Source organism: Eleutherodactylus coqui, chromosome 1 (genome assembly GCF_035609145.1).
Source record: "Eleutherodactylus coqui strain aEleCoq1 chromosome 1, aEleCoq1.hap1, whole genome shotgun sequence".
Lineage (NCBI taxonomy): Eukaryota > Metazoa > Chordata > Amphibia > Anura > Eleutherodactylidae > Eleutherodactylus > Eleutherodactylus coqui.
This window is the reverse complement of record NC_089837.1, coordinates 261,758,804-261,783,150: the sequence shown is the minus strand read 5'-3', so window position 1 is coordinate 261,783,150 and position 24,347 is coordinate 261,758,804. Positions and strand designations below refer to the sequence as shown.

The 24,347-nt window shown below is 39.1% G+C and overlaps 1 protein-coding gene across 4 annotated transcripts in view; it reads right to left on the bottom strand.

Moving 5' to 3' along the window:
• EPHA7 (EPH receptor A7) overlaps nucleotides 1–24,347 on the bottom strand; it is a 241,376-nt gene that overhangs the window by 69,149 nt on the left and 147,880 nt on the right. For all 4 annotated transcript variants that reach the window (XM_066608353.1, XM_066608372.1, XM_066608363.1 and 1 more), the window contains exon 6: nucleotides 470–594. In XM_066608353.1, coding sequence (XP_066464450.1) covers nucleotides 470–594 — 125 coding nt within the window. The remainder of the gene's footprint in view (nucleotides 1–469; nucleotides 595–24,347) is intronic.

Below are 24,347 nucleotides of genomic sequence, written 5' to 3'. Positions count from 1 at the left end.
GCATTGAACGCTGCATGTAAAGTGTTAAACAGCAGGGATCAGGGGATTCTCTGGTACCCGCTGTTTGAGCACGTGCCTGGCTGTTATCCAAAAGCCCAGCACCTACTTTACTCCCTGGCCTCCTGTGCTAGGCTTCCGTTGCAGTGCTGTAAAAAGGTGATTGCATCAAAATAAAGCCTCTTAATGGCTGCCGTAAAAAGGCATATTGGTGGTCATTAGGGGTTAAGCTTTATTTACATCAAACCTGAAAGCCTATTTAATGGTTAATTTAATGTTCTCTGCACAAGGAAAGGCATTTGATTTGAAACACATTTCAAAATCTGTAGCGGTTACATAAATTCAGAGACATAAGCAAAACAAACAAAGAAAGCAACATAATACATGAAATAGACATTTACTAAAACTGGTTTTATTATGATTTTATTGCGAATAATGAACATTTGCAATTTCCTGTGTTAACAGCTCTTACTTTCTCATAATACTTGATTTCATATTCTGTGATGACTCCATTGGGATGTTCGGGTTCCTGCCAGGATAGATCGACAGTGCGCTGCAACACTCTGTCCTTCATTACCCCACTTACTTGAGATGGAGCTGGAAAAAGCAAGATGATAAAAAAAATAAGCACATTTGCGATCATCCATCACATAAAACCCCACATTTGATCAGTCTCTCACAGTGTGACTTTAATTATTTCATTACACTAAAATAAAGCACCTTTTTCATAAAGTACAATAAAATTCAGATACTAATGAATATTCAAACAAGGCCTTATTGTGCTCATAAACTATAATCGAAATGTAAATTAAAGTGCAAACAGCAGAAGACAGCATTGTTGGAGTTAGTGCAAACAGGAATTGATGGGATTATACTGACAATTAAGCAAATGAATTCTAATTAAGCCAAAAATCGCAGGCTTTCAGATTAATCTCTTGTGATACATTGACAGACCAAATATTTATTATACATGAAAATAGCACAACAAAACAACAGAAATAAACATTTGATGGCCATTTGGAGTATTGGATTTATTGAAGTAAGACAATTATCTACTAACAACTTCATTTAATCACCATATATATCCTTTGACCTAATAGTGGAACCCAAGATAAAATAATACAGAGTGATATATAGCATGGCTACCAGCAATATCAATATGCACTTACTGTTGCCATTTCCACACACAGCTATCATGCTCTTATTACATTGAATGAACAAAATACCATCTTCTAGATAAAACTGGGTATCAATCGGGCCAAGATTTTTTTTTTTCAAAATAGACCTATTCAGATCATTGGTATAATTATAGAAGTACTTTATGGCAATTCAATCTTTTAATGCCACTCTCACAAAAGCTCTTTAAAAACACTGCATTTAACACAGCGTTTTACTGCATTTTGTGGGCATTTGCCTGTGCTTGCGTTTGTGGGCGTTTGCCTGCATTTTTTGTGCAGACACAACTCAGGCAAAGCAAGCTGACTACGTCACCATTTACCCCCCTCTCGGTGGCAGAGCAAGCAGCATGAAAAATGCTGTAAAACACTTTACACAGAATTTTAATGCATCACCATTCATTTCAATGGGCAGCGCAGGGCATCAAAAACGTGCTGAATCGCTGAAAATAGAACACACAGTGTTCGTTTTAGAGTGGGTTAAAAACACTGCACTAAAACGTTTACGGCCGTCTGCAGAGAGCATCGCGTACTCACCCGCGCCCCACAGCTCTGGCTCTTTCATGTGCCGGCCGCCAGCGCATGCGCAGAGTGGAGTTGGCGGTTGGTGAGTGACGTTTCTGCGAGCCCCGCACAGAAATAGAACATGCTGCTGTTTGTTTGCCGCGCAAGATTTTGCGCGGACAAACCGCGGCCATGTGCATAGGATTGCGTTTGCTAACGCAATCCTAGGGCAGCTTCCACAGGCTGAAATTCTGCGTAAAATCCCGCCGCGGAATTTCCGCCCGTCTGCAGGTGGCCTAAGAGACCCCATTGAAATGAAGGGAGGCTTAGTGCAGCGTAAACCAGAAAAATGGAGCAACTGTATTAAAAAATATGGTGAAGAAAACATGCTACATATTTTTTGAAGGTATTGAAGGTCTATCCTCAGGGTAGTAATATCAAATTCACTGCTCTGCATGAAACAAGTGAGTGACTGGATTTGTTATTTCTCTCCAGATTGGAAGTGATCCTCAAGTACCACATGGTCAGCTATTACATTATATTCTCAAGATAGGTTATCAGTATTAGATCAGAGGTGGTCTACCGCCTAGGAACCCACTGATCCCCTGCTAGCGCGGAGAGTTGATGCGTTGCTTTAACCCAGCGTTTCCCAAATTCAGTCCTGAAGACACCCCAAGAGGTCATGTTTTCAGGATTTCCTCATTATTGCACAGGTGATGTAATTATTGTCAGCGCCTCAGACATTATCACAGATGTTTTTTCTATAGGAAACCCTAAAAACATGACCTATTTGGGTGCTTTGCGAACTGGAGTTGGGGACCACTGCTTTAAATAGATAGCTCTTTATACACAGAAGCAGGCTAGAATGGCATTGCAGGCAAAGTTTCCATTCACTTCATTGCAAACTTTACCTGCGAGAACATTCTGGAATGTTGCAGCGTGTACAGAAATGTGCGTTTCTGGCAAAATATTAGCTATGTATGCGAAAGCACTAGCCTGGCAAACAACTAACCCCTGATCTAATATTGGTGGCTTATCCAGAGACCAGATGACCTATCCAGAGTAGCATGCACTGTATTCTATAACAGGGCGCATGTGGTTTGGTACCTGTTGATATTTTCTCTCTCTTGAAAAACAAAAACAATTATCTTCAATGGCAAAATCCTGCAATACTCAGAATGGCTGCTATGAAAAGTGCAGTGTTCTGAGTACTAACATGATTGCATTTAGATTTTAACATTGAAGTGACTGCATGGTTTGAAAGAGCACTGCAACCCCTTCAATGAGCTGGTCAGTGGAGGTTCCCTATAAGTTAGAAATCATTCACACAATTGCACCTGATCATTTTACTATATTTAAAAGCATCGAGCACTAAAGAAGAAGAAAAAAGTGTAATAATAACCTGTCGCCAGAGACATATTGTTTATATAGCCAGTATTACTAGCACAGATTTACATACAAGTACTGTTCACTAAGAAGGTATAAAAGGAAGGCTTTTAAAAAATCTTTTTCATGGTCTAAAACAAGCCTCCCAAGAAAGGTAAAAGTAAAGGTGTTGATAATTTTTCTGGAGAAGAAGGCCACCCTGAAGTAAACTTTCAGGGTCCTCTCACATGTGAAACTCCGTGATTTCAATTGTATCTCTTTACCGTGATTATATTTTCGCTTTCAGCCACAGCTACCTGTGGCCGATATCATGTATTAGCGCAACCCATCATTGTGATACATGATGAGGTGTGCTAAATGGCCAAAGATAGAGCAGACAGCACTTGAAAATCTGCAAGGCCCCATTGATATCACAATTAATTGCGGTAAAAAGCACCTGTGTGAGAGAGGCTTTAAAGAGACTGTCCAAACCTGGAGAAATAAAGATGGCCAAACTGCTTTTGACTGATACACAACATGCATTAATATTAGAGATGAGCGAACCTACTCGTTTCGAGTAATTACTCGATCGAGCACCGCGATTTTCGAGTACTTCAGTACTTGGGTGAAAAGATTCAGGGGGCGCCGGGGGGCGGGGGGAGGCGTCGCGGTGCGGGGGTAGCAGCGGGGAACAGGGGGGAGCCCTCTCTCTCTCCCCCCCACTCCCCGCTGCAACCCCCCACTCACCCACGGCACCCCCCGAATCTTTTCGCCCGAGTACGGAAGTACTCAAAAATCGCGGTACTCGGGCAAAAAAGGGGCGTGGCCGAGTAGGCTCGCTCATCTCTAATTAATATGCTTCAATAGTCTTAGGCTTAGATCGTCGCTGGCATGGAGGCGGGGCAGTCGGGTCAGACTAATGAAGCATATAAATATATAGTGTGCTTACATATCCAGTAGGTTTAGCAATATTCATGGAATCATCCAGCAGTATGGGCATAGCCTATTTTCAAATATTTTGGGCACGTCCTCTCCTATTAAAAAGTATGTACAGGGAATGGAAATCATCTTGAAAGTATTATTGGCAACCAAAATTGCTTGCAATTTGCACCCCTTGGATTTTATCTCATCTTTTCTTGTTTCTTCAGTGACCTTATTTTACAGTGATTCTACTATTGCTCATCTCTTGTAATCGAGTGAAAAGAATCAATGCATTTACCCAGGGACACCACTTAACTCCAGGTCATAAGAAACAGACAAGCCATGCATGTTTAATTTAAATTCTTGTCCTATTACATTCTCATACTTGTAACCATTTCTCAAGCAGCAGTTATAGGGGGAAAGTGAAATAAGTGTGAATTACAAATTCATCCCTGTGTCTCAAATCTTCGATTACGTGCTGTCTCCTTTTTTCCTGCATGTATATCAAAATCCAATAAGGCTCAATTGCACTGCCAGAAGCTGGACTTATTTTTTCACATAAAAACAGGAGTAAAGAAAACACAAACAAAACTCTGAATGGAAAAGATTTAACACAACCTTAGAGGTAAAATTCCAGATTTTTGATTTGCATCAGAATTCCCTTTCCTTTGAAGCTTAATAGTTCATATATTCCTCCACAAAGGCTGATTGAGTGTTGCAAAGCGCACTTTAGAAGTAATTCCAAAACATTACAAGTATTGCACATCCTAGTTACGCATCTCCGTTACTGGTATGCAGAAGTTTTTGCCAGTTTCTTTTATCCAGGCTTATTTAACCGATTCAAGACCAAGCCTGTTTATGCCTTAAAGACCAGACCAGATTTTGGTATGTCTCACTATAACAGAGAATAACTGTAAAGATTTTACACATCCAAGTAATCCTGTCATTGTTTTTTCGTCACAAATTGTAATTTATTTAGGTGGTACAAGTACACAGATATATTTATTAAAACCAACAAAATAGAGGAAAATTGTTGAATTTGTTGTTTTTTGAACAGCAGTACGTCAAATATGTACATACATATTACACTAATTTTGTGGTCAAACATATATCTCCACTAATTTATTTTGGAAGCACATTTGAAAGATTTTGCACATTTCTGAGCAATTTAGGAGACTTACTAATTTAACATAAATTTTAACATTATTTTATCTATTCTTTTTTTTAATGTACGTTGCATTTATAAAATTTAATTTACATACATTGTATCAATTAAATTAAGTAATGTAATAACTAATTTATGTAATAGATTAATGTAAGGTTACGTTCACAAGTAGTAAAGGGGTGTGGATTTTGACTAAACATTCACAGTAATAAGGGACTGTTCACATTAGGATTTCACTATCAGTCAAGCGTATACATTTTAATATTATATATCTAAAAACAGTAGTAAATCATATAACGCTTTTCTGTTCCACAAAAAAAAGAATGCAAATGTATACATTTTTTTATGGATAGATAGAAATACATGGCTGTATATTTCAATTCGTCTCTAACATATACTTTTCTTAATCAAAATTCTTACAAGGAAAAAAAATGTTCAACCTCATATCTTCATTTTTTTTAAAATGTACAACGAAGAACATATGGCTAGCCATTTAATGTATAAAATTAAAAAATGTACAGCTATGCTTAAAATTGCATGTTTGTATATGTTTTTCATGTACATTCAATGTATGCATCAAATGTACATGAAAATCCTAATGTGAACAGCCCTTTAGTGCAATGTTAGGCAAATTAATAGGAATGAGGTCCCATAGGAGAAAGCCAAATTCCAAATAAAACCTCTTCATGGTGTTTGTTCATGCCATAATTACCACATTGCTTTTTGCACCTCTCTTATTTAGCTCAGTTGTCAAAAGGTCTCTGACTGCTATTGATGTAAGCCCTTTCCATGGGTGAATCACAAATGTTCACCCCATCCATCGGGAAAATAAATGGGCCAAACTATACTATGGACCCTCATTTTTAACAAATACAAAGTCTGGCTAATTTTAAAGGAAACCCGTTACATTGAAAATGCATTCTGCAGACAGCATGTTTTAGAGCAGGATGAGCTGAGCAGCTTTATATATAATTTTGTGGGAAAAGGTTTAGTATATTCAAGCATTGCAATCTCTGCTCATTCTGAGCTTAGAGGTCCAGTGGGTGGTCCTATCAGTGACTAAGGGGTATATCTGTATGACTGTGTATACAGAAATAGCTGTCATTCGCTGATAGGACTGCCAAACGGACCTCTAAGTTCAGAATGAGCAGAGATTTAGAAGAGTAAAATACAAGTTATACTGAATCTCTCCCCATAAAACTGTATATCTGTCTGGTCAGTTCCTCCTGCTCTATAACATGCTGCTTGCGGAATGGACTGCATGTTTGCACTGACCGAATACTTTCAACTATGAAAATCTTTGATGCATGCTACGTCTTGCACTTATTTTTATCGCTCAGGAATTGACCATACTACAAGCGGAACAATTTGTGTGCACGGGAGATTATAATGTGCTTTGATCAGAGACAAACAGAAGTTAGCGCTCAGCAGACACCTAATAGTTGAATGCATGCCAAAAATGTCAGCAACATCCTTCTGAGCTGCATTATACAGTAAAGTAAAGAGAGTTATTTCCTGATAAAAAACAACTGTTACATTGTGTTTCCAGCAATCAGCTTGGATCAAATACAGGTCTAATAAATTTAACAGTAAAGGCTAACTGGTCTCCATAGGTAACCCACCTTAGCAATTTGTCTTTCAATAAGTCCTGCGAGCTTTACCATGTGTAGCTGTGAACCAAAGCTCAACTATCAAGGCAGCTAAATAATAAGCGAGACTACATCTTTAAGGAGCGAGAACAAGCGATGAACTTCTACGCAGCTGGGTTCCATAAAATTCATGGAGAAAATAGCTCATTTATCACTCTGTACTGTGCATTTAAACTCATGTGCTCTGCCATAAGCTTCCTTGGCAAGAAACTTTACAAAGAATTAAATGAGTCCAGGCAGGGGTATTAGCTGTCCAGCAGGTGTTCAATAAAATATTTAAATGTACAAAGCAGTGACAGCATGTATATTTTAGCATAAGGAAAATTTCTAATAGTAAAGTGACCAGCAACATTTCATCTTGATAACAAATGATAATAAAAGAAAAATATGTTTCCTTTTACTGAAACAGTAGTATATTTATTTGCATGCTGGGAGCAATAAAATTTTTTACATTTCTTAACTAATATGTTTGCAATTACATTTAATGAATATACGACTCTAACAGTATGGGTTTTAACAATTTTAATGTTAGCATGTACTGAATTCAGCATGTACCGAATTCGCTATATGAGCTAAAAATCTGATGAAGCAGGCCTTAACTCCTTAGTGACCACCCATGTGTGTTTTTACGTGCTGAATGTCTGGGATTTATTCTACAGGGCCATGAAAACACATTGGCCCTGTAGAATAAAGCCTCAGGGTTTGGGAGTGCGACAATTCCCTGCTATTGGCTACCGGAGGCCCTGGTGAGCGGTCCCCGGTCACATGATCGCCGTTATCCCATGGTAAAAAAAAGGTGCGATCTACCTTATTCAGACCGCTACCTATAATGCCTACGTACTCTACAAGAAATCCTAAAGAATGCTCACTTTCCTGCAGTTCCAGGAGCAGCTTGCTGAGCGCCTTCTGTTTGAGAGCATCATACCTCAGCAAGCTTACGTGTCTGAGGAGGTGCGAAGCCTCACAAAGCACCTATTTCCACACCTTGTCCCTGCACTTGAGGTCAAGAAATACTCCCAAAAAAAGTGTTGTTTGCAGCAAGCATGGGAGGACTTAGGAAACCCGGTTTTATTGCCCCATGTGACCGTTCCAAGCAGGCCTCTGTAATTACCCCTGTTTTGAGACATACCACACAGTTTTATATTACTACTTTTATCCAATATTTAGGGAATGCCCAAAAGGGTGGGAGATTCTTTTAGGGAGTCATTTTTTTTCTGCACAAGTGCGCAATGCGGCCTGGAATTTATTCAGTTGTGCCCTGAAAGCCAATGGGTGTTCCCTCCATTGTAGGCCTAACCATGTGTCCTGTAAGCAGATTAAGGCTACAATGAGGGTATTGCTGAACATAGAAGAACTAGTGCTATAAAATTTGGGGTTCAGCTCCCCAGTTTTCCCTACTTGAAATAACGAAAATGGTCATGAAAGTGACATATTTGTGAAAAAAAAATCTATTTATCTTTTAACCTGCTTTATAATGCAATCTTGTTGGGTCAGAATGCACAGTACACACTTAGGTAAGTGTAACTATGAGCCTTTGCAATCTTGGTTTGGTGCAGGAAAACAAAAAGCTCCACAAAATGTTCATATTTAAGCTTAAATTTGTACGTCTCCTAAATTGCTAATGAAAAAGTTTTTCAAATCTGCTTCCAGTAAAGTAAACAGACAGAAATATAGATCTTATCGAAAATTTGTATAGTATGTTTGCACATATTTGATATATTGCAGTTGAAAATGTGAAAAAAATGATTTTTTTTCAAACTTTTCCCAATTTTGTCTATGTTTTTACCACCTAAATGAAGTTCAATATGTGTGGAAAATACAATGTCAGAATAAATTAGATATGCAAAACCTTTACTGAGTTATTCTATGTTAGGGCTCAGTCACATGAGCAAATTTTAAACGCATGTAAGGGCGCATTTTTAAAACGGATCTATTAGAACCAATGCTTTCCAATGAAAGCGGTCACATGTTCGTTTTTTGAATGCATTTAGAATTTGCTCCAGGCAAAAGTAGGACACGTTTTTTGATTCACACAAAAACGCAGTTTTTGTGCAAATCAATGCAACCTTGTCAATTGGAAATCCTACTTTCAAAGGCCTTAAATAAGCCCTAGCTGCAGGAAAAAAATTAAAATATTAATACATCACCTAGAAGAGCTGTCAGGCTCCGGGGAGCGTGTCCTCCCTGGGTCCCCGAATCGTCTTCTTCATATTCTTCTGGCCGGGGAATTAAAAATCCCCATCTCCTGGAAGCGCTGCCTTTGATTGGCTGTGATTGGTCAAAGCGCTTAGCCAATCAGAGGCAGCGCTTCCAGGAGGCAGAGATTTTTCAATCCCTGGCCAGAAGAACATGAAGAAGAGGAGCCGGGGACTCCGGACAGCACTTCTCAGTTTTTTTTTTCTTTTGCAGCTAGGGTTTGTATCTTAAGCACCCATCCTCCCCCAAAAAAATCCATGCGGGGGTTGCCTTCATTACATCGCTTTCAATAGGGCGGCAGCGCCGGCTCCATCGAAAACAATGGGATAGCATTGCACTTCTCTGCCACAGCCATGATGAGCTGTCACAGTGTTCAGTGATAACGGGACTCCCCGTTGGGAAGAAGGAATCCGATGCCACAGCTGTCACAGAAGAGCGCAATCTTCTCCATGTGTTTTCAATGGGGCCAGCGCTGCTGCTGCCTGCACCATTTACAACAAGGTGAAACCCTGGGATGTGACAGCATCCAGGAGTTTCACATCCAAGGAATCCCCTGCTGCATAGGATAGCAATCCTCTCCAATTTCTTTCAATGGGGCCGCACTATATGTGCAAATTTTACCTTTGTATGACCGCACATATAGTGCGAATAAAAAACACGTCTAGAGCTTTAGTCACACCTTTTTTATACATGCGTTTTGCATTTCAGTTTCATGGACCTATACATCTGTGAAAAAAACGCTTGTCTGACTAAGCCCTTAAAATGACACGTGTCAGATTTCCAAACTTTGGCCTGGTTATTAAGGTGCAAATAGACTTATCACTAAGGGGATAAGCAATACATTTTTAGCCCAATATGACCAGTTCTGAGTTTTTGCAATGATAAAGGTTGCTCTCACAAAGGGGCTAGATATGGCTCTGTGCAGGACAAACAATTTTAAGATACCAGATAAATGCTGATTATATGGAATCAAACCAATTGGATTAAAAAGAGTAAGGTCATCTGAAAACATGAATCATGCAGTCATATAAGTCTACTAAAACCACTAAAAGCCGTGATCAAAAACGCACTAGGACATTATTAACACTGGCATCGGTCATTAAGAACTGGTCTGTTGATTAATCCCATTTATTTCAATTAAAGAAAAAATTATAATTTCATAAACTGGTAACATTTCATAAACTGGTCTACTGTTGCTGGTCTATAATAATTAGTTTAAGGGAGTTTTACCAGAATGTCAAGTTATCACCTAACCACAGGATGGCAACTACCGTTTTGATCAGTGGTGGTCTCACTGCTGAGACCCCCACTAATCTCAAGAAAAGGGGTTCAGTGCCACCTGTCTTCTTCACTGTGAGGTTACTGCAAGAAGAAACTGAATAATGTGCTAGTGCTCAGGTATTTATGTCAGGCTCCAAGAAGGCTAAAAACAATTTCAAGCAACTAGTTTTCAATTATGAAATTCATGAGAATTACAGAAAGAAATTAAATGCATTCCACAGATTATGTGACCTAATAGTACAATGGGATAACAACCATTTCTGTTGCACAAATGAAGTATTGACAGCAATCTACTTTCAGGATGACACTCCACTAATCAACTGCGTTTAATACTCCAGACTTATTTGTATCTTATTTCAAAGCTGTAGAGTAGCTTCTAGTTCTAGAATCACCCTGGCTATTTAACAAACGATTTCTGAATGACATGACAACCGCCTTGTATAAAGCTCAATATAAAAGGGAAGCCTACTATACAGTCAAACAGCTGTCAAGCACATAACTGCAAACACTTGGTTTTAAATAAAATAACACTTGCTAGTTTAGGAAAACTTAAAAGCTTTTTAAAAACTACATATACAAAGTTAAAACATAATTTACTAATTGAGAATCAGGAACCCTCATAAATATGTTTGTCAACCACTCCTTAACCAGACTGTGTGTCTGTTCACACAATAGCAGTTACTGGCAAGGAAGATGGCATGGCTATTTTAGTTAGGTCGGCTGTACAGATGAGCGAGCGCACTCGGAAAAGCACTACTCGCTCGAGTAATTTGCTTTATCCAAGTATCGCTGTGCTCGTCCCTGAAGATTCGGGTGCCGGCTCGGAGCGGGGAGCTGCAGGGGAGAGCGGGGAGGAACGGAGGTAAGATCTTTCTCTCCCTCTCTCCCGCCCGCTCTCCCCTGCTCCCCGCTGCGACTCACCTGTCAGCCGCAGCGGCACCCGAATCTTCAGGGACGAGCACAGCGATACTCGGATAAAGCAAATTACTCGAGCGAGTAGTGCTTTTCCGAGTACGCTCGCTCATCTCTAGTCGGCTGTACATGAGCGGATTTCCATTGCGGTATTTGCAGCGGGTGTCTGCCTCCGGATTTCGCTGCAAATATTGCCAACAGCATGCTATGGCAAAATAATTTTTCCTCTACACGAGCGGAAATAAATTGCGATTTTCCGCTTGCGGAGGAAAAATCGCAGCATGCTCTATTTTTGAGCGGATTCCGCACGGGCGGCTTCCAGTCAAGTCAATGGAAGTCACCCAATCCACGGCCCTTCCACAATGTTGCAAATTCCGCATTGTCACCTAGCGACGACGCAGGAAAAGCCAGGGTTTAAAGAAAAGTACTGCGCATGCCTGCCTGTCTAGCTCAGCATAACATGCCACATTTTGCTTCTGTTGTACAGTCAACAGAAGCATGTTCACTGTGCTTCGTTGAGGAACAAACTTCCTATAATGGGCCCATATTTTCCGCACACAAGAAAATACAGTAAGGATCTGTATTTACAGAATTCAGCCAAAACTTTCTTAAGGCAAAGATAATCTTTCAAACGAGTGAAAGTTTTAGCAATATTTTTGCATAAAGTGTTAATGGCCACTGATTGCCATTAACACTTTATCATCTTCATTTGCATGTAAAAGGGCCTCCAGGAGCTGTTTGCAGAGCCCAGCATGTAATTAATACTACGCCCGGCTGTGCACACAGCTCCATTATTCTCGTCAGGGGTGTCGGCAGAATACAATGTTATCTGCCGACTCCCTGTGAAGATAACAGCCTGTGGTCCACTGACAGCTAAAGGTGTTTGCATTATCTCCAGTAGCTGAACAATGAATTTTAAGTTTACCTTAAAATCATCCTTCAAACGAAAAGTACACGATGCACGTTTTTACATGCAACAATTATCACTTAAATTCGGATGTTTAAATTGAATTTTGATCAATAATCGTTGTGTGTGAAAGGGCCTTTACACACAAGGAATAGAGTTCAGTACTAGGGAATTTGCATTGCATTAACAAAATTGTACAAAGCTTCACCCAGTTCTGAATACAATACGTAGAGACTGTCTATTTGAGTTAATTAATCTAGTTACAATGATGAAAGAGGTTATCTATGTATCTGATTTAAATAAAATCTACTTAATAGAAAATTGCATTTTATAAAAGAAAAAAAACACCTAGATACAACCAGCATTATAGGAGAATAAAACATTGCCTCGCTTAACATGGTTTTATAAATGGCAGCAAGCAAGAAATGAGTTAATGCTGTCTTCATGCATAACAATTTTTGCTGCAATCTGTACCCAAATGATTGGTTGTAATAATAGGTAATATGATTAATTCCAACAGGCTTGCTAAAACAAGTCCAGTCACCATTGTTATAACAGTAGCATCAAACAATGACTAGGTGAGAAAACCAAAGAATAAGGGCGTCTGAGGCTGCCTGCACAGGAAGGGATTTGCATTGTGGAATCCCTGGTCGGCCTCTGCAACATGGGATCCGCAGCAAATGCCATTCATTACATGCTATAGAAAAGCTATTCTTCCTGCACGCTTGCAGAATAAAAATGCGATTTCCACGAGCATAGGAAAAAATCGCAGCATGCTTCATTTTCGTGCGGATTCCGCACAAACAGCTTCCATTAAAGTTAATAAAAGCCATCTGACCCGTGGTCCTTCCGCTATTGACAATGTGAAAAGACCTATTGACGGTGCGGGAAATATATATTTATTTATTTATTTTTAATCTGTACTGTGAATGTCCGACAGCAAGTCATTTGGACCATCCGTAGTATAGAAAATTACAGGTATGCTCGGATGCTGGCTGGCCACAGGGTCTGATTTTACTGCGGGCTCCGGCATGCAGAATCCGACGTGTTCATGTGCAGTTAGCCCGAGTTTAATTTTGCTGTAATAGAAACATTTTTGTGTCCTTTAAAAAGGTTTCCATTGTATGTAAATGGACAGAATAGGCTGCAATCCAGATAGGACCAAAGGGGAAAGAAAAACAAATCTGGCATCAGCTTCAAACTTCCAGGACAAATAATAGGCTTGAACGGAATTAGTCCAAATTTCTCTTTTTATTGCTAAACTGAGCTACAGAATGAATTTCTGAGTGAAAAAACCCTTCATAAGCTACGCTGAAGGGCACACTGATATTTAGTGGAACAGACAAGAGAAATAACAAAATAATGGAATAGAAACACCCCCAAAAAAGCAAATATACCAAAGAAAAAAATCTAATCAATCAATTGCATAATGTGGTGGCAATAAGTGAGCATACATTATAAGCAAAGACCATTGAGAATTATATTTATGCTACTTTCACAAATACGGCTTCCAGAGCGCTGCGCTAACTGCGGTACATCGCTCCCATTGATTTCAATGGAGCCACGTAGACATGCGCTCGAATGTGGCGTTTCTAATGCCACAATGTTCGAGCACTGTCTGTTCTATTTTCACATCTTTTAGCGCTTTTTAATGCACCTCATCACCCATCACAATGATGGGGTTCATTAAAAATCTGTCAAATACTGTGACATGCATTCAAAAACACTGCTCAAAATCGCGGTAAAAATGCCACTATTTTGAGCGGTGTTTTTTGTGTGAGAGTGGCCTTATTGTACGTGAAACATGAAATACAAATTGTAAATTGAATGAGAAATGTACAAGGGATTTGTAGCTGAATAAATGGTGTGCTGGAGGGTAAAATTAGGTTTATCAGTAAAAAGAGGTAAGGTCTTTTAGTGAAAACAAATTGGTTATTTAAAAAAGAAAAATCTTTATTGGTAGAATTAAAAATGTATTAGTTAAGAATCAGGATGTGCACACCTGAAAACTACTGGAGGAATGGGTCTACTTAATATATCAGCATATTACCAGGCTTTTCTTCAATTGCGGATTATTGACGGGTGCTGGCATGGGGATAGCAAACAGTGGGTATCAATTGAACAAACATTCTTCACAAACCCTTTACCAGCATTGCCCTATAACTACCCCTTGTACCCAGTCGCTGCATTAAAAATTGTCTCGTATTTCCTAGATCTTCTCCGCCGCCGGACTTCGCATCGCCCGTGGACAGCTGGCCTTAAGGTAATCAATTACTTAAATTCAGCAGATCTTGTGCCTATTGCGGAAGTCTTTATTTGTTTAAAAATTTGAGAATTAAAAGTGAAGAAGTAATTTTCTAAGATAAAAAGAATGCTATCCAGAATAAAATTCTGGACAGTATTGAAGTATTTAAGCAGGATATTGGAGTATAGAGATGTGATGTCCAGAGCAGCCCATCAGTAAGTAATTAACCATATGAAATCTGATAACAGATGGTGGGACAGTAGAGGTGTCCAGATTAATGACTTATTTCTAACAGAATGTTTATGTAATATGACAAATTCCTAGTTATTGAATTCATGCCCGATTTCATTGGACTTCCTGGGGGATTAGTAGCAGTCTTATGGATCTTTGGTAAATGGTGGAAACGGGGAAAATGGGGTTGTTCAATGACTAGAAGTTGTTTCTTTTTTTAAATGTTGGATACATATGACTTATTGATAAAATTGATGAAGGACTTCAAAGTCTTTAACATTGGATTTAGTTATAATACATATTTCATTGATGGTTCGGAAGTCTGTGAATACTAAAGACCCAAAAGGTTATATATAGTTCACTGTGATGAGTGGGATACAAAAGAGATTTGGGCTTCAGCTTTGAGTGGATTAGAGGGAGGACTTGTCTCGAAGGGAATCTGATGCATGAAGGTTATTGGCTTTGTTGATGATATTGTTGGTGTTGGTATTTTCTTCCCTATCCTGTAAGCTCAACTTTATGGTCAAAGTGAGTTTAAAGATAAAGCATAAATTTCCCCAAAAAAGTTCACAGTAGTTCACTTTACTGCTAGGGCTGAAAGATAAATCTTAAACCCTCAATTTCTTTGCTAGAGAGGATATGACAAGATAAATTGAATATTTTCATCATATTGTCCTGTTCTTTCTTTGCTAAATGTTGTTTAACTTCCTTTTCAATTTCCTCTTTTTTCCCCTCCTGGTTTTTCCTTAGCATTTAATTTTTGTTTCAGTCTCATTGGGCTGAAGAAGCTGGAGATACACATAGTTGTGCTTTCCTTTATAAGATACTAGCTTGTTACCCGTGACTTCGTCGGCGTGGAATTTGTATTGTTTAATCTAATATGTTTTGCTGTATATGGAAACGTAAAACGTTGAAATAGTGAAAGGAATGTAACTGTAATATGCTATGTCAGCACGGTTCTGTACAATACATTTTTGGTCTTTTCATCTTTTGCTAGGATATAAGGGTTTTGTGGGCTGTATACACATGAGCCGCCACATACAGTTGCACATGAGAAAAACATGTTTATTCTAAATGTACACCTGCTTCCTTAAACGTTTGCCCTTGAGACTTAGTGACAGTCATCACAAATGCTGTTTTTAGAGGGAAATGCAGCCTTTTGAATTGAAAAGGCAAAATCGACGATATTATCGGAATGCGTGGAATTAAAACACTTTCTCCTTTTGCTATTCCAGTAATAATAATGACTCTTACAATATTTCGCACCAGGTGTGCAATTTATAATCATGTGCCATTGCACAGTTTTGGCACATCAAGATTACGCATTAATAGGACCGGAACACCAACTTTGAGCTCAACTTAACGTGAAGGAACTCCTGACAATTCCAAAGCATTAAGCAACTTTATAGGGTGGGAGGTGACTTGTTCAGTGTCCATAACATTATCCACCGACAGATACTCTACAATTTCTACTTTAACTTGTGAAATAATGTTTTCATTCATCTGTTCTAGTTTCATTAGCTGGTGCCAAAATTGCCCTTTGACACAACCATTCTTTACTCCCCATATTAGGTTGCAGTTGAGAATAAACCTTGCTTATCAGTTCCTCTGTATGTACCATGAACAACATTACAGAATTCATGATTTAATGTAATCATACCGTTAGTATCTTTTGCGATACGATCTTCACCGACTTTTCTATTAACCCCTTCATGACGCGGCCCTTTTTTTTCCCATTTTTGTTTTCATCCCCCCCCTTAAAAAAAATCATAACTCCTTTATTTATCCATCGACGTCACTGTATGAGGGCTTGTTTTTTGCGGGACGAGTTGTAGTTTTTAATGGTGCTATTTAATGTACCATATAATGTACTGAAAAACTTAAAAAAAATTCTAAGTGGAGTAAAATGAAAAAAAACAAAAACGACATTCCGCCGTCTTTATTTTTACTATACTATTTTTTTTCAAAGACATTTAATTTTTTTCAATTATTTTCTGCAGTTATCTTGTGCGCGCAATAACTTTTTTATTTTTCCGTCGACGTAGTTCAGCGAGGGCTCATTTTTTGCGGGATGTCCTGTATTTTCCATTAGTACTAATTTGGAATGCATATGACTTTTTGATCGCTTTTTATTGCGTTTTTTTTCTGGGAGACAGGGTGATTGAAAAAGTGCATTTCTGGCATTATTTTTTTTTTTTTTTCGGACGACGTTCACCGTGCGTGGAAAATAATGCACTACTTTGATAGATCGGACTTTTACGGACGCGGTGATACCAAATAAGTATTTTTATTTAATGATTTAGATTTTTTAATTACAGATATGGCAAAAGGTGATTTAAACTTTTATTACTTTTTTTTTAACAAATAAAAATTTTTTATTGATTTTTTTTAAACTTAACTTTTAAGTCCCCCTGGAGGACTACAATATGCGATGCTTTGATCGCTCCTGCAGTATGACGTAATGCTATAGCTTGGCTATGGCTTGATAGGCAGTCTCTCAATGCAGTCCTGGGGCCTTTCAGAAGGCCCCGACAGCCATGACACCTCCTGTACGGCTCCCCCGATCTCACCGCACGGGTGGGTGTGGGGGCGTACGGGACATCGTTCGGGGGCTTTAAATGTCACTGTCGGAAAATGTTACCAGTACCTCCTAGGACATCCAAAAATAACAAATCACCTTCACCATTTTCAATGTGTTGCATAACATTATCAAAAACGGTTCTTTGTTCTGCATTCAAACATGGAACGTACTGCAAGCAACATTGTAATCCAGTTCTCGCATTAAATCACTACTAACTACGTTCTAAGGGGGTCTACTCATTCCGAAGTCTGATAAATCTTTTCCAGTCATCGGTATCAGTTGGTCTTCCACCTTTGTTTATTTATTTTTTTAATTTTCCGCAATATGACCCCTTTTTTGGAAATTTATTTTTTTAATTAAATCACTGCATTCAAAGTCCTACACCTTTTTAATTTTTTCATAGACGGAGCTCTGTGGGGGCTTGTTTTTTTGCGTGACAAGCTGTAGCTCTTTTATTGTATTTTTTGGGAGGCAAAAATAGAAGGGAAAAAAAGCACTTTGCCTCAAATTTTTGAGTTTTTGCAAAATTGGTGATTGGTGATTTTTTAGTGCATTTCCCATCTTTCATGCAAGGGGATTGGGGATTTTCAGGGCCACATGGACCATGAATCATATTTTTAACAAAAATGTCATGTAGTGCCTTGTCACTGTTTGAGGCCACGGTCAGACGAGCGAGTTTTAATCCATGCTTAAGGTTGCCTTCATCCTATTGCTCTTAATAGGGCGGCAGCAGCGCCAGCCCAATTGAAAGCAATGGGATAGAATCGCAGTCCTCTGCCACAGCTGTGGCAGGGGATTCCTTCATCCCCACGGGGAGTCCCCTCATCATTGAACACCGTGACAATGCTGTGACAGTGTTCAGTAATGAAGGGACTCCCCGCGGGGATTAACAGAACCCTCTGGGAATCCCCACATCCCCGCAGGGACTGAGGGTTAACAGCGAGACATTTAAAAGGTGCTTCTGGCCAGAACCACTTTTTAAATGTCCTGCTGTAAGCAGCGGGGAAGCTATTCCATGAGCAGGAGTTTTCATTAACTCCTGCTCGCATAGGAGTCAGTTGAAACTCAGGCAAAACGCGCACCTATGTCTTATTTTTTTTAGGTGTGTGCGGTTTTACGTTGCTAATTCCACGCATATGAACGCTTCTATAAGAACCCATTGGTAGTTTTAGAAACACGCATTAAGCATCTGGACGAGGCCTGAATCAGGTATTTCAGCACTGATAATGTTATCAATTTGATTTGGTGTCAACTTGTCTTTTAACTAAAGTAATATGTGGACATGTGGTAAGCCGCACTTCTGCCATTCTATGGAATACATAAAGCACAACACTTCTCTATATATTTTTCCTCTAGTTATAACAAACATTAGTTTCTTAATTTTTAATCTAAAAACTCTTGAAATTATATCATGTCTATCAGTAGCGTTTTGTCCCAACATCAATTCATTGACTATTTCTTTTCAAGTTGGGTTATATGTGAAACTAATAAATAAATCTGGGCAACCATACATGCGCATATAAGCGAATGTGTCTTGAGTATACTCATGCAGGTATCATGGGCTGTTTACAAAGACAGTAGAATAACCATTCTGCCTAAATTATTAGGATTTACATTTGCTACAGCATCTTAAAGATGGATGTAATTCTCTGCTCTTAAAGGGGTTGTCTCGCGGCGAAAGTGGAAAAATTTTTTTTTCACTTACCCCCATTCTGCCCTGTTAAAAAGAAAGCATAGGTTAGTTTTTAAAAAGCACATTGCACTTACCTGCATCAGCGTTCTGCAGCTTCTTCTATTCTTCTTTTAAAGATGGCGCCGCTGGTCTTCTCCCACGGTGCACCGCGGGTCTTCTCCCATGGTGCACCGTAGATTTTCTTCTCCTTCCTTGCGTTCCATTGCCGATTCCAGCCTCCTGATTGGCTGGAATCGGCACACGTGACGGGGCGGAGCTACGATGACGACGCGGTGAGCAGCTCTCCGGCACGAGCAGCCCCATTCACCAGGCAGAAGACCGCACAGCGCAAGCGCGTCTAAAAAAGCAAGAAGCCAGTGAAATTAAACGGAGCCATGGAGACGAGGACGCCAGCAACGGAGCAGGTAAGTGAATAACTTCTGTATGGCTCATATTTAATGCACGATGTACATTACAAAGTGCATTAATATGGCCATACAGAAGTGTATAACCCCACTTGCTTTCGCGAGACAACCCCTTTAACTTATAAGAAGGAAGAGATCTGAGTTCCTTAGTGCTACACATACACCAATATAGGAGTGCAAGAAGTCAGAGCTATTGTGCACTTACTTCACTGGGGGGATTTGGAACCAACCATTTCCCCCCATCCAGGTATGCTTTCAAAAAATACAATACTATCTAGGGTGCTCAACATCATCAATTTGAAGGGGTAGGAGAACCTCCAGAATTGTGGTTGCAACCATAGCCATACAAAGGATAGAGGAGAGTTCTGTAGGACAGTGATGGGACATGGAAAGAAACAGCATGAAGCTACTCCTGGGTCCAAGTGTGTGTAGGTTCAAATGTCCAAACATAAGGTGACTATGATGGAGAAAGTGTAGAAGTCCTGCTAGTCTAGACAGAGTGCCACTTCTTTCAAGTCTGGCATTGGACAGATAAAAGGCTTGAACAGAATAGTACAAAATTTCTTTTTTATTGGTAAACCTAGCCACAGAATGCATTTCAGGGTGAAAACCCTTCCTCAGCTACACTTGTCGGGCACACTGAAATTTACTGGTACAGACAAGATAAATAACAAAAGAATGGAATGCAAACACACAAAAAAAGGCAATTATATCAAAGAAAAAAACAACCAATTGGATAATGTGGTGACAATAAGTGAGCATAGATTATAAACATAAACAAATACATAATTAAAAATTACATTTACTTTACATGAAACATGTAAATACAAATTGTAAATTGGCTGAAAAAAGTAAGGTTTGGAGCTAAATAGATGGCGTGTATACATGGGTGTGCTGCAGAGTAGAATTAGGTTCACCAGTAATGAGAGGGAAGGTCATTTAGTTAAAACAAATTGGTTATTAAAAAAAACGAAACATCTTTATTGATATTTTAAAAAAATTCTGTTGAAAATGAGGATGTGGTAGTACAAAAAAATGGGGATATGTGTTTGTCAATACTAAAATACTTGTTATGAGTAACTGGAAGGGGGTGATGATGCCTGTAAGAGTATAACGTGTGTATATGTATCTACACTGTGGATCGAGAATTAATAATAATACTCAGTCTGAGGATTGCTTCTACCCAAGTGCATTTTTCTACATTTGGAAATATAGAACTGCAATTTCCATTGTTTTGATCATTTATCCAAAACTAAAAAGTTTTTTGTTTTGTTTCAAAACCAACAGGACTATTGCACACTTCTGGAGCATCACCAAACAGAAGAAGATTTGTCTATGTCACTTATGAACATAGTAAAATAATAGGACTTAGAATAGACCCTTATGGTCACCACTAGTAACTTGCCACTATTAGGAATACACTCTGCTATCTATCTTTTAGCCAACTACTAAATCCACTGGTACATCCAAAGGATGAAGTCCATTTTTTAAAACACATCTGTTAACTCCTTATATGGAACTGTATCAAAGGCTTCACTGAAATCCAGATACCAGATGCAATATTCAGGGCACTACCTCCATCAACCACTTCTGTGACAGTCAAAGAAATCAATAACATTAGTTTAACAGGATCTGCCCTCAGTAAGGCCCAATGCACAAGACCAGATTTGCATTGTGGAATCCAGAGCAGATTTCTGCCTCCAAATACCTGCCATAGCATGCAATGTACAAGCAGGTTTCCATGCCTATGAGTGGATATCAAATGAGATTTTCCACTCGCGGGGAAAAAAAGAATTAAAAAAAAGTCGCAGTATGCTCTATTTTGAGACAGATTCCGTGTGGACGGCTTCCATTAGGGTGTCAGCTGACTACAGTCAAAGGCGGCAGTCAGAATGATCTCTTCCTATCATTTTAAAAGGCATATGCCTCTTAGCACAATGAGCACTTTTTAAACTGACAGTGAGGACATAAAATAATCACCTGCTTTGTGGAGCTGTAGATTGTCTCCAAAATGTACACTATTTGCTTATATACCAAATAATAAATGTGGTCTACACTCAGTTTCATTTAGAGATCACCCCCACTTTTCTCTGGAAGGCGGCTAGAATGGTCACATATTTTACCACTTTTAAATATTGCACGGTATTATTTGTGATATGTTAGACAAGGGGGCAGAGCTTAGCAATCATTGTGGCATATTACAGACAGGGCAAAAGAGGAAGGCTGCTGATGGAGAGGGAGAATAAGGAAATGTCTGTTCTCCTATGACACTGAAGAATATTCTTCGTATATTCTTAATATTTTCCCTGGTTTGATTATGATATGAGAAAACAGGATCAAAGGGGGAAAATGCTGGGATATTTTTTTTATTGGTGTGCGTTTTCTATATTTAGCGCTCCTTTAATAAAGGTGTGTCAATGTTTGTAACTGTGATCTAGCTATGTACTGTAAAGGCTCAGCACTCCCCATATTCATACATAGACCATTGTATGGCTGTTGCTGGTAATTACCTTTCCACATGTAGGTATGAATAGGTACCCTGTTTCCCCCCAAAAAAGACCCACTCTAAAAATACGCCCCAGCCTGATATTTCAGGTTTTTCCAGGAGGATTGAAATATAAGCCCTACCCTGTAAATAAACCCTAACTGCATTACATTTAAAAAAAAAAAAAAAGGAATACATTACCCAGCAGGCTCAGTCCAGGTCCCTCCCGCTGCTCTCCGGAGCTCACACGCACTTCTTGCAGTCTTCGGCTGCCCACAGAAGATCACTTCCTGGTTACAGGATCCATAAATTCCACCTCCAGAAATCAATGGCTCTGATTGATTCTTGAACGCTGCATTGATTGGTTCTCGAGCGCAGCTCAGCCAACCAGAGCCATTGCTTCCTGGAGGTGGGATTTATGAACCCCGTAATCAGGAAGTGATCTTCTGAGGGCAGCCGAGGACTGCAAGAAGCGCGTCAAAGCTCTGGAGTGCAGCGGGAGGGACGTGGACTGAGCCTGCTAGGTAAGTATAATAAAGACAACCCCCCAAAATAAGACCTAGCACCTCTTTTGCAGCAAAAAATATTATAAGACAGGGTCTTATTTTTGGAGAAACGCGGTAAATACAACCATACGACTGTAAAACTGCCACTGAAACAGTCATGTATTTACATTACATTTTGGCACTGTGATGCAATCGAGTGACAATACTACTGCCCTCTGTGAATGCATCCCTAAAGGTTTTATTTTTCTTCTTTTAAACCACCTCACCATGCTGAAAAATAAAGAACTTACACCCACCCATATTAGGCTGCGGCAGCTCCAGCGCCACATCCGCTGTTCTCCCCAATGGATCTGCAGTTTGTCTGTGAGCAGGACTTCAGCCAGTTACAGGCCTTAGCAGTTAAATTGAATAACAGAAATTCTATAGAAACCCCTTTAAGCTCTGTCCAGATTTTTAAAAAAAGTATTGGAAATGATAGATCATGTGAGCCAAATAAGAAAAAAAAAATGATACAGTTCCATTCCACAGATATCAAACATTGTGGACTATACTGTAGCTATAATCCATGTAAAATGACATAATGTGTGGAGGTGATATACAATAAATACTATTGCAATTATGTGTTTAAGCTTCAGTTACATGAATGCTTATGAGTAATTTTAAGTCTGAACTCTCATTAGCCCATGTATAGTTACCAAAAAACACACGTCATGTAAGTCGTAAACTGCACAAAACCCCTACTACATAGATCTAGTATTCTACAACTTCACTTTATGCTACATCGTTAGGTGAGCTCACAAGCATCAATCATTATATAAAGAAAGAAGTCAAGACAAAAATCAGATTAATGTAAATCAATGTGACTTAAAAAACGTGCAGATTCTCATGTTGTTAGATGATGGCATGCTGCTTAAAAATCATTAGTGGATTCGCTTGACTCTTTTACAAACGCAGTTGTCAGCTCATTGCCCACTTTCTCTACAACTGTCAACATTGGTATCAATCAGGTCTGATCTTATGTCGCATTGCATATAAAAGTGCTAAAACTGATTCCCAATGCAGACACCAATGTTTCTCCTTCAATGGGTTTTGACATATCTGGCACAAATCTGAAGCTTTGCAAACATGCTGTAGCGATGGTAAATTCCCACAGAGAAGGACTAAGTGCCATTGATACCTTCCATGAGGATTTTCCTTGTAATTTTCAGAAAAACAAATGCCATCCATGTATTTTCTGTCTCTTTCTTGGAGATAATCGCTGAAGCAAACACCAATTTTAGCCTGACATTGAACTTGGAAGCAATTTGTCATGAGATAAATGCATGCCACCTGCATCTGTACAGGAGATTTGAACCCACAGGCTCTGCACTTTGTTAATGTTTCCCAAAGGCAAGGAGACATCTTTATTCCTTGTGCTGCTTCTCACATGTGCTTTCCCCTTATTCTATTATTAAGCATTTGCGACATGTGTCATTTACAGCTGCCATGTCTGTGATTCACTTATAGAAGTCTCTTTTCAAGCAGACTGAAAGCAGAGGTGAGCAATTACACAAAATTAAAAAGCTTTGAAAGCCATCATGTTAATTCATTTTATGTCACACACTAATGCTCCTGACATGAAAGTATGTAGAAATGTCAGCCATGGTGTGCACAGTTTTTGTCAGATTTATTATTTATGAATTTTAAAAAAGGCACAAAAAAGAATCTGAAAACAGTTGACTTCTTTAAAGGGGATTCATGTGACATAATTAACTTAGACTTTTAATTATAATTATTCTTACTATGTTTCTGGCTTTTTTTTCCAGCTATCTATATAAATATCTTAGCGTCACACAGTTGAAATTTTGCCCTGGAATCTGTGTCCCATTACTTTTCATGAGAATCCCTGCCACAGTCTATATGGTGCTGATTTTTACGCACAGAACTTCAGAATCCACATGTGGGCAAAAAAACAAATGACATGTTACTTCTTGATGTGCATGTTGACTTCCCACCGCAAAAAACTAAATCCGTATGCAGATCTAAGACCACACATTTAGATAGCGATGGATGAAATCTGCAGCTCTGCTGAGAATTTCTACTTGTGGTTTTTGAGGCAGAATCTACGCAGAAAAATGTGATGATAATTCC